Below are 11,862 nucleotides of genomic sequence, written 5' to 3'. Positions count from 1 at the left end.
AATGCACATAGGTTTGAACATGTACTAAAATCAGATAACAAGCCATCTATAACAGTTGAGCGACCGTGCTAGAACCATGAAACTCGGGAATGCCTAACACCTTCTCCCGGATTAACAGAATTCCTTACTCGGATTTCTGGTTCGCGGACTGTAATACAGAGTCAATCTTTCCTCGATTCGGGATTTTAAACCGGTGACTTGGAACACCATAAATCTCCCAAGTGGCGACTCTGAATCTTTTAATAATATAATCCCATTTCGATTGTCCTTTAATTGGAAAAACTCCCTTTATTATACCCTCCCGGGGGTGTAGTGAAAAAATGAGGTGTGACACATGGCGCCAAAAGATAAGGAGCTAACTACATTCCTTAACCCCAAAGGTATTTATTGCTACAAGGTAATGCCTTTTGGCTTGAAGAACGCTGGTGGTGCTTACTAAAGAGCTATGCAGAATATATTTGATGGCCTTCTCCACAAGAATGTCAAACGTTATGTGGACGACTTGGTGGTAAAATCAAGAAAGAGGGGCGACCACTTGAAAGACCCCCGCAATATTCATGAATTGAAAAGTCTGCAAGAAAAGCAAGTATACCTTGGAAGATTCTTGCTGGGAGATGCCAACCATTCAGTCGCCTTATGAAGAAAGGTGCCCTTTCAAATAAGACCAAGCATGTAGCAATGCCTTTGAGAGAATTAAATCCTACTTGATGAAGCCTTTAGTTTTGGCAGCCCCTATACTTGGAAAGCCGTTGATACTATACATTTCAGCACAAGAAAGGTCTGTTGGAGTGCTATTGGCCCAAGAAAATAGTGAAGGTAAAGAAAACTCCCTTTACTACTTGAGCAGGATGATGGCACCAAATGAGCTGAATTATTTGCCAATTGAAAAGCTATGTTTGGCGCTAGTCTTCTCAATCAAAAAGTTGAAGCACTTCTTTCAAGCTTATGTCGTTCGTTTGGTTTCTAGAGCAAATCCCATCAAGTTAATGATGTCAAAACCTGTCCTTAGTGATCGACTAGCAAGGTGGTACCTCCAGTTTCAACAATTTGAAATCGTGTACATCCCACAAAAGGCTGTAAAAGGACAAGCGTTAGCGGACTTCATGGCAGATCACCCTATACCTGATGATTGGGAGCAAACTGATGAACTACCTGATGAGGATGCCATAGTCATTGAAGTTCAGCCTCCATGGAAGATGTACTTTGATGGTGCTGTACATCGCGGAGGAGCTGGTGCTGGTGTAGTATTTGTCACTTCTCAAGGTGAGGTTTTTCCCTACTCTTTTACGTTGAGGCAACTATGCTCTAACAACGTTGCTGAGTATCAAGCACTAATACTTGGGCTCGAAATGGCTGTTGAAATGAAGCGATTGCAATTGCAAGTCTTTGGTGACTCTCAGTTAGTGGTCAGTCAACTTTTAGGTAGTTACGAGGTCAAGAAGCCTGAACTACGCCCATATCATGATTACGCTAAAAAATTAATGGGGTGGCTCGGTGATGTGACTATTCAGCATGTGCCAAGGAAATAAAACAAGAAGGCGGATGCTTTAGCTGCCCTAGCTTCATCGTTAACCCTGCCTGATCAAACGCAAGTTACTGTCTGCCAAAAATGGGTTGTGCCGCTGCCAAATGCGGCTGAAGGTGAGGAAAATGAACTCAAGCATCTTGTCGCTGTTTCTGAAGTCGAGAAAGAAGAATGGTGACAACCCATTATCGAGTACTTGTGCTATGGGATACTTCCAGAAAATCCGTGGAGAATAACTGAAATCCGGCGTCGTGCACCTCGCTTCCTTTACTACAAAGATACCCTATACAGAAGATCATTCGAGGGAGTACTCTTGCAATGCTTAGGGGAAGATAAAGCACTCCAAGCTTTGCAAGAAACGCATTCTGGGGTATGTGGGTCACACCAGTCTGGACCAAAGCTCCACTTCCATACAAAGAGGATGGGATATTATTGGCCAACGATGGAAAAAGATTACTTGGACTATGCTCGAAGATGCAAAGCTTGATAATTCCATGAGAATTTTATTCATCAACCTCCTGAAGTGTTGCACCCGACTGTGGCATCCTGGCCGTTTGACGCTTGGGGATTGGATGATGTTGGACCACTGCCAAAATCCTCTGGTGGGCACCTATAATCTTGGCTGCAACTGACTACTTCTCAAAATGGGCTGAAGCTGTTGCTCTTAAGGAAGTAAAGAAGGAAAATGATGCAAGTCTCATCCAAGTAAACATTATCTATCGCTTTGGCATTCCTCGTTACATAATAATAGATAATGGAAAGTTGTTCGATAATAGGTTGATGAACAAGATTTGTGATCTCTTTGGCTTCAAGCAACGTAACTCTTCGATGTACAATGTTGCCGCCAATGGTCTAGCTGAGGCATTCAACAAAACTCTGTGCAACTTGTTAAAAGAAGTTGTCTCCAAATCCAAACGATTTTGGAATGGCCGTATGGAAGAAACTCTATGGGCATATAGGACGAATCACCGCACGCCAACACAAACGACTCCTTATTCACTCATTTATGGAGCCGAAGCCGTCTTGCCACTTGAGCATCAAATACCAGCGTTACGACTGGCTATTCAAGAAGGGATCACTGATGAAGAAAATGCTCGACTTCGATTAGCAGAGTTGGAGGATATTGATGAGAAGAGGTTGTAAGCTCAACAGAGTCTTGAATGTTATCAAGCTCGATTATCTCGCGCCTTCAATAAAAGAGTTCGCCCGAGATCCTTTCAAGTAGGAGATCAAGTCCTTGCTGTACGAAGACGTATAGTTACTTTCCATAAACTTGTAGGGAAGTTCACTTCAAAATGGGATGGGCCATATGACGTACAAGAAACTTACTCAAGTGGGGCTTACAAGTTGGTTGATGCATATGGAATGAGAATCGGCCCTATCAATGGCAAGTTTTTAAAGAAGTATTATCCTTGAAGTTTCACGCTCCTTGACGCACGAGCCTAAACTGCATTTTGCTACACTCCTGGCCCGCATGAGTCTAAACTGTGTATGGCCCCAACAAAAAAAAAAGAGTCCTCTAGGTTGGAAACTTCGAAAGAGGCGGCCTAGGCAAAAATTAGGACATAAAAAAAATTAAATAAAAACAATCACCAGTCTAAACTACGGTATGACTTGATCCTCTTCACCGAGGTACGTAGGCAACTTAGAGTTTCATTCTAAGTTCAGTCGCATGATTTCAAAAGATACATAGTGCCCCAATTGTTGTTCGAATGAAATATGATGGAATGTAATTCATTCAATCAACACTTGAAAATCGAGCTAAGATACCATTCTTCTGTTAAACTTTGGATCCCATTTGATTTAAAGGGGGCAAGCCGCTATGGTAAATTGATTTAGTCAATGAAACAATGACAATCTTTTAAGAGGCTACAAAGTATTTGCATTGAATTCTGGGGATTCTCTATATCTTCATGTTCGCATAACCTTCAAGTTTATTAGCCTTCATATCTGCTCACTGCCCTAAAAAAGGGAAGAGTGACAATCGTGATCTGGAAAGAGAGCATGGATAAGTAAAAATTTTGCCTCAAGCGTAAAAAAAAGGGATGTCTGTATCGGAAATTTTTTTGAAAGGTTTTCGTTGCGAACTTTTAAAGGTGTTCGTCTCGAACTTTTAAAGCCATTCAAATTTTTAAAGGTTTTCGTTGCGAACTTTTAAAGGTGTTCGTCTCGAACTTTTAAAGGCATTCGAATTTTAAAGGTTTTCCTTCCGAACTTTTAAAAGACGTATGTTTCGAACTTTAAAGGTGCTTATGAAGGTGTTCGTGACGAACTTTTAAAGGTCTTCATCGCGTGCTTTTAAAGGTCTTCATCACGTGCTTTTGAGGGCCTTCGCCACGAACTTTTAAAGGTATTCATCGCGTGCTTTTGAAGGTCTTCACTGAGAACTTTTAAAGGTCTTCATCGCGTGCTTTTAAGGGTCTTCGCCACGAACTTTTAAAGGTCCTCATCGCGTGCTTTTAAAGGTCTTCACCGCGAACATTTAAAGGTCTTCACCGCAAACTTTTATAAATGACATTGTAGATGAAAGCCAGTCATCCTTTGTTCCAGGAAGATTGATTAATGACAACATACTGATGAGCCATGAACTTGTCAAAGGGTATAGCAGAAAGGGCATATCTCCCAGGTGCATGCTAAAAGTTGATATGAGGAAAGCATATGATTCAATTGAATGGGACTATATGGAGCAGGTACTAAGGAGTATTCAACTACCAGCAAAATTTGTAGATTGCATTATGATATGCATGAGAAGTGTATCATATTCCATAGTCATCAATGGGCAACACTCAATACCTTTTAAAGTAAAGAGGGGACTGAGGCAAGGTGACCCATTATCTCCCTATCTATTTGTTCTGGCTATGGAATACCCCACAAGGCTACTGAAGACTTTAAGAAGGAGCCCAGATTTTAACTTCCATCCAAAATGTGCTAAGTTGAATATAATTCAGCTCAGTTTTGCTGATGACCTATTGTTGTTCTGCCGAGGGGACTATGTGTCTGTGAAGATGTTGTATCAGTGCTTTTTAGAGTTCTCAAAAGCCTCAGGTTAATTGCCAATACAGAGAAAAGTTCCATATATTTTGGAGGGGTTCGAGAAGACATTGAACAGTCGATCCTGAACATGCTGGGCTTTACAAAAGGATCACTGCCAGTGAAATATTTGGGAGTACCTTTGAGCACTAAAAGGATGACAATGATGCAGTATCAACCTCTACTTGATAAGATAGTAGGGAGAATAAAGGCATGGACTGCAAAATTCTTAACGTATGCAGGAAGAGTACAACTTATCAAAAGTGTACTATTCTCGATACAAATATACTGGTCTCAAATTTTCCTACTTCCTAAGAAAATTGTACAGATGATTGAGAGCATCTGCAGGAAGTTCCTATGGACAGGAAAGGTGGAGAATACAAACAAAGCTCTAATAGCATGGGACAAGATGTGTCACCCAAAGGCAGCTGGTGGTCTGAACTTGATGGACATAGGCATATGGAACAAGGTTGCAATGTGCAAGCTACTATGGAACCTGTGCAAGAAGAAAGACAAACTGTGGGTGCAATGGATCCATGTCTACTACAAGAAATACAATCCTGGTTAGGGGATGGTACCTAAGCAGGCTTCATGGGTAAACCAGAAAATCTTCAAAGCCAAGAAGTATTTTGAAGAAGATGGCTATTCAGAAGAAGATGTAATCAGAATGCAGCACTTCAAAGTCAAAGAGATGTACTTGAAGAAAAGAGGACAATACACCAAAGTGACATGGAGGAGGATCATCTGGAATAATGCAAGCTTACCAAAATGGATCTTTGTGGGCTTTCTGGCAGCTCACAGACGACTCCAAACAAGAGATAGACTGAAAGCTTGGGGATGTGTTGAAGAAGAGACATGTCCACTGTGCAAAGCAGAAGCAGAGAACATAGACCATCTATTCTTCATGTGCCCATTCTCAATGAAAATATGGGTTACAATGCTCAGATGGATGAAAATAAATAGACCAGTTATGGATTGGAATCATGAACTAACATGGGCAGAACAACATTGTGGTGGAAAAGCAAAGGCTGAGATCTATAGAATGACACTGACTGGAAGCATATACTACATTTGGCAAGAAAGGAACTCAAGAATCTTCAAAGGAGTGGAAAGCAATGCTGAAGCAATCACAAGAAGTTTAGTGCAAGACATCCATGGCAGGGGTAATGTGAAGAAATGTCTGGGGAAAAGATTGAAAGAGTTTAATTCATATCCTATTGTGACGACCCAACCCGTCGCCTCATGTATTACAGCCCCGTTTTCCCCATTTATTGCTCTTTCATGTTTTATTATCAGCAACGGGTGAGTTAGAGTTGAATTGAATTGGTTTGGATAGGAAATGAAACACTTAGTCTCTTTAAGGAAGGTTTGGTTTGGAAAAGTCAACCGAACGTTGACTTATTAGTTAGAAGGCTCGGATGTGAATTCCGGTGATTCGGTTAGCTTCGGGAGGTGATTTGTGACTTAGGAGTGCGATCGGAAGTGATTTTGGAGGTCCGGAGTAGAATTAGGCTTGAATTGGGAAAGTTGACATTTTGGTGAATTCCGGTGGATAGGTGAGATTTTGATCCGAGGGTCGGAATGGAATTCCGGGAGTTGCAGTAGCTCCGTTAGGTGATTTTGGATATGTGTGCAAAATTTCAGGTCATTCGGACGTCGTTTGGTTGGGTTTGTGATCGAATGCGTAATTCGGAAGTTTTTAAGAAACTTAGGCTTGAATCCGATGTGAAATGATGATTTTAGTGTTGTTTGATGTGTTTTGATGATTGGAACAAGTTCGTATGATGTTTTGGGGTAGGTTGGTGTTTTTGGTTGAGGTCCCGGGGGCCTCGGGGTGATTCCGGGTGATCAACGGAAGGATTTTTGGACTTTGAATGTTGCAGAAAATGCACAGCTGCTGCAGGCCACTTTTGGCCTTCGCGTTCGCGGAGGTGCCCATCGCGTTCGCGTAGTTGTGATTTCTAGGTCATCGCGTTCGCGATCGTGGCCTCGCGTTCGCGTAGAAGGGCCTGGGGACCCTGCCTAGTTTGTTCATCGCGTTCGCGATGAGGGAGTCGCGTTCGCGTAAGAGGACGTTCCTGTGCATCGCGTTCGTGTTTGGAGTATTGCGTTCGCGTGAGGGTCGACGCGTTCGCGTAGGGTATCGTTTGGTCAAAGGAAAATTTGCCTTCGCGAACGCGAGGTGTTGACCGCGTTCGCGTAGAGGAAAAACTGGGCGACAGAAGGGTTTAATTATGATATTTCATCCGCGACTCATTCATTGTTTCCTCCATTTTTGAACCACCTCAAGAGCTTTTTGGTGGAAATTGAAGAGAGTTTTGACGGGAATTGATTGGAGGTAAGTCTCGTGACCTAGAAACGCTATTTTATTGAAGAATCAACCTTTAATTCTTGGAAAATTGGGAATAAATTTGAAGAACTAGGGCTTGGGTTTTGAAATGAAAATTTAGAATTTGAAGGGGCATTTGAACTCCGATTTTGGTAAATTTTATATGTACGGACTCGTGGCGAGACGAGGAATCCGGTAAGGTGAATTTCGTAATTTTTCGAGAAGTGGGCCCGGGGCTCGAATTTTGCTAACTTCGTGAATTTTGGTGTTTTTCTAGTCTTTTCGATTGGGTTATGTTTCTTTGGCCTATTGTAATGCATTCGTTGTGGTTTTAATCAGATTCGGCGTGCGAAGAGGTTGATTCGAAAGGCAAAGGCATAGCGAGCTAGACTTGTGGCCGGCTTGAGGTGAGTAATAGATGTAGATGATGACCTGAGGGTTTGAAACCCCGGTATATCACATTGTGACGCTATGTTGAGGCGAGACACGTACTCTATGACGAGTGCGGGGTCGATTGTGACTGGGGATTGTGACCTAGTCCGTTTCGGTTGATGTTCGTACTGTGTTCTTGACTAGAAATTGTTTGGTAATCATCCTACTTGGATTTTATGAATTTGTTTGGGGCTTTGTGCCTATCATGTGCATCCTTCAGGGATCCTTATCACTGTTTCCATGATGCTTAGCATATTTCATGATATCAGTCCTGAGCTAGACACTGCCTCGAAATGATTAGTAAACTAATAAAGATTTAAACACTTAGCTCTATAATTCCTAATAATCGAAACTAAAATGATTAATCTGACTGTGCCCGAGTGGCTTGCATGCATATATATATATATATATACCTGGACTGAGTGTGGATCGGGCTGCACGCCGCAGCGAATGTTACGATGATATTGTGCTTGGGCTGTAGGAGCCCCTCCAGAGTCTGAACCCCCACAGTGAGCGCGGGTACCCAAATGGATCGGGCTGCGCGCCGCAGCGGTCATGTGCATTGCATTGCATTCATGCATTTATACCTAATTGTCTTATTTGTCCTGGTATTGTTGTTGTTCCATCGTTTTATGTGCTGAATCGCTGATTATAGCTTTATATTGTAATATTTCGGGATTTCTTACTTTCAGCCATTATATATGTTTATTACTCACTGAGTTGGAAGTACTCACTTTACTCCCTGCACCATGTGTGCAGATTCAGGTGCTCCGGAGACTTAGTGGAGCTGTTTGTTGTCTTCTTGGATTTCGTTTTAGGAGTTGTTGAGGTAGCTGCCTGACGTCCGCAGGACCCGACTTCTCCCCTTTATTGCATTTGTCTTTCCCTATCCTAGACTTTCTTTATTACTATGAATATATTACTCTGTTACATTTAGAGGCTCTAGACTCGTGACTCCAGATCTATTGGGGAATATTTGGTATATTCGTTATTATTTTTCGTACTATTTTATTTAGTTTCGGATTGGAAACTTGATATTTACTATTTTAATCGTATTATTTGTTAACGGATTGCGAATTTGGGTTGAGAGTATTTAATTGGTCGGGCTTGCCTAGCATTAGTGTTGGGCGCCATCACGACCGGGATTGGGGTCGTGACAAGTTGGTATCAGAGCCTAGGTTACTAGGCCTCGCGAGTCATGAGCCGGTTTAGTAGAGTCTCGCGGAACGGTACGGGGACGCCTGTACTTCTCCTCGAGAGGCTGCAGAACCTTTAGGAAAAACTCCATATTCTTGAAATTCTTGTCGTGCGGCTTTGTGATTCGAGAACTAAATTCCTGTATTCTATTCTCTCGCAGATGGCGAGAACTCGTGCTACCGGACGCGATGGTCGACCACCAGTACCACCCACTAGAGGTCGTGGACGCAGTCGTGGTCGTGGTCGAGGTAGGGCAGCAGAGACAGCACCTGATGACCCACCAGCTGCCACAGTTCAGGACCAGACTCCAGCTGCCGATGTCCCAGCAGCACCTGTGCAGGCACCAGCAGTGCCTATTGCTATTCCTGGTCTCCAGGAGACCTTGGCACAGATACTATCAGTTTGCACTGGCCTGGCTCAGGCAGTCTCAGCTTCTACCGCAGCAGCTGCTTCCCAGACCGGGGGAGGACATCAAACCCCAGTTGCTCACACACCTGAGCAGGCTGCCCAGGGACTTCAAACACCGGAAGCAGCCATAGCTCCGCCAGTTGCTCCAGTTGCTCCAGTTCCTCCAGTTGCTCCAGTTGCACCAGTTGCAGCCTATGAGGCTCCAGCTATGCCGGACGATGAGCAGCGTCGCCTTGAGAGATTCGGCAGGCTTCAGCCACCGAGGTTCAGCGGTGCTGAGGGCGAGGATGCCCAGGGTTTTCTGGATAAGTGTCAGCGTATGCTTCGCACTGCAGGGATCTTAGAGTCGAGTGGTGTGGCTTTTACTACTTTCCAGTTCTCAGGGCCTGCATTTACCTGGTGGGAGGACTTCGAGAGGCGTAGGCTGGTTGGTGAAGCGCCCCTTACATGGAAGCAGTTCTCCACTGTCTTTCTGGAGAAGTACGTACCGTAGTCTCACAGGGAGGAGCTGCGTCGTCAGTTCGAGTTGTTGGTTCAGGGGGACATGTCTGTGACCCAGTACGAGTTGAGATTCACGCAGCTAGCTCGACATGCTACTTGGATGATCCCGACAGATCGGGAAAGGATTAGGAGGTTCGTGGATGACCTCAACTATTCACTCCGCATTTTGATGACCAGAGAGAGGGTTATGGGTGCCTCGTTTGAGGAGGTAGTTGACATGGCTCGAGAGATTGAGACGGTTCGCCGTCGGGAGCGTGAGGAGAGGGAGGCAAAGAGGCCTCGAGGTTCAGGTAGTTTCAGTGGTGCTCCGTCTAGGGGCCAGTTCCAGCGTGGCAGAGGCCGTTCCTTCAGGCCTCCTCAGTCAGGTCGTCCAGAGTACAGTGGGGCTTCTTCAGGCCGTGGTCATCAGGGATTTCAGCAGGGCCAAACTTCACTTAGTGCCTTTCCAGCTCAGAGCTCTACACCTGCCTCTTCAGCCCAGGGTTCTTCAGCAGCGAGGGGTTTCCATCAGTCCCCTTCTCCAGCGCCGGGTAGTTGCTACGAGTGCGGTGAGTTCGGTCATATGAGGAGACAGTGTCCTCGGCGTCGTGGTAGTCAGTCTCAGCAGAGGGATCAGCCCTCATCTTCTGCTCCTGTTTCATCAGCACCCGCCCAGTCAGCTAGGGGTGGAGGTCAGGTAGCCAGGGGCCGCCCTAGGGGTGGAGGCCGGACTGGTGGTGGTCAGGCTCGGTTCTATGCTCTTCCAGACAGGAAGGACGCCATTGCCTCAGATGCTGTTATCACAGGTATTATCTCAGTCTGCCACAGAGATGCCTCTGTCTTATTTGATCCCGGATCTACCTATTCCTATGTATCTTCATATTTTGCTCATCACCTGGGTACTACCCGAGGTTGTCTTGCTTTGCCTGTTCACGTATCTACCCCGGTGGGTGATACTATTATTGTAGATCATGTATACCGATCCTGTTTAGTGACTATTGGGGGTCTGGAGACCCGAGTTGACTTATTGCTGTTGAGCATGGTTGATTTTGATGTTATTCTGGGTATGGATTGGTTATCTCCGTACCATGCTATTCTGGACTATCATGCTAAGACAGTTACGTTGGCTATTCCGGGTATTCCGAGGATTGAGTGGCGTGGTACGACTGACTATGTTCCCAGCAGGGTAATTTCTTTTCTAAAAGCCCAGCGGATGGTTGGGAAAGGTTGTCTATCTTATTTGGCTTTCGTGAGAGATATTGGAGCTGAGACTCCTAGTCTTGATTCCGTCCCCGTCGTGAGGGACTTCCCTGATGTGTTTCCAGCAGACCTGCCGGGCATGCCACCGGACAGGGACATTGATTTTGGTATTGATCTGGTGCCGGGCACTAAGCCCATTTCTATTCCTCCGTATCGCATGACACCGGCAGAGTTGAAAGAACTAAAGGACCAACTTCAGGAACTCCTAGATAAAGGGTTTATTCGTCCTAGTGTGTCATCGTGGGGTGCACCGGTTCTATTTGTAAAGAAGAAAGATGGCACAATGAGGATGTGCATTGATTACAGACAGTTGAACAAGGTGACAGTGAAGAACAAGTATCCACTACCTCGTATTGATGATTTGTTTGACCAGCTCCAGGGGCAAGGGTATTTTCTAAGATTGATCTCCGTTCAGGCTATCACCAGCTGAAGATCAAGGATTCGGATATTATGAAGACTGCCTTCAGGACTAGATATGGGCACTATGAATTCCTGGTTATGTCTTTTGGGCTGACTAATGCCCCAGCAGCGTTCATGCACTTGATGAACAGCGTATTTCGGCCGTATCTGGATTCATTTGTTATCGTTTTTATTGATGATATCCTGGTGTACTCGCGTAGCCAGGAGGAGCATGCTCAGCACTTGAGAGTGGTGTTACAGAGGTTGAGGGAGGAGAAACTTTATGCAAAGTTCTCCAAATGTGAGTTTTGGCTTGGGTCTGTAGCTTTTCTGGGACACGTGGTGTCCAGTAATGGTATTCCGATTGATCCAAATAAGGTAGAGGCGATGCAGAGTTGGCCCAGACCGTCCTCAGCCACGGAGATTCGAAGTTTCCTCGGTTTGGCAGGTTATTATCGCCGGTTCGTCCAGGGTTTTTCCTCTATTGCTTCGCCCTTGACTAAGTTGACGCAGAAGGGTGCACCATTCGTATGGTCAGACGAGTGCGAGGAGAGCTTTCAGAAGCTCAAGACAGTTTTGACCACAGCTCCAGTGTTAGTTTTGCCATCAACCTCAGGTTCTTACACTGTGTATTGTGATGCTTCGAGAGTTGGGATCGGATGTGTGTTGATGCAGGAGGGTAGAGTTATTGCATATGCTTCTCGTCAGTTGAAGCCTTATGAGCAGAACTACCCCGTACATGATTTGGAGTTGGCTGCTATAGTTCATGCGTTGATGATTTTAGAGGCACTACTTATATGGG

The 11,862-nt window shown here is 44.8% G+C and overlaps 1 protein-coding gene across 1 annotated transcript in view; it reads left to right on the top strand.

Annotated features, from left to right (window-relative positions):
• LOC109231641 overlaps window positions 5,127–11,862 on the top strand; it is a 51,333-nt gene continuing 44,597 nt past the window's right edge. Inside the window, exon 1 of the mRNA XM_019397288.1 lies at window positions 5,127–5,718. Coding sequence (XP_019252833.1) covers window positions 5,127–5,718 — 592 coding nt within the window. The remainder of the gene's footprint in view (window positions 5,719–11,862) is intronic.

This window comes from Nicotiana attenuata, chromosome 8, assembly GCF_001879085.1.
Source record: "Nicotiana attenuata strain UT chromosome 8, NIATTr2, whole genome shotgun sequence".
NCBI lineage: Eukaryota > Viridiplantae > Streptophyta > Magnoliopsida > Solanales > Solanaceae > Nicotiana > Nicotiana attenuata.
The sequence above is the reverse complement of the archived record's forward strand: the minus strand, read 5'-3'. Positions and strand labels throughout refer to the sequence as shown.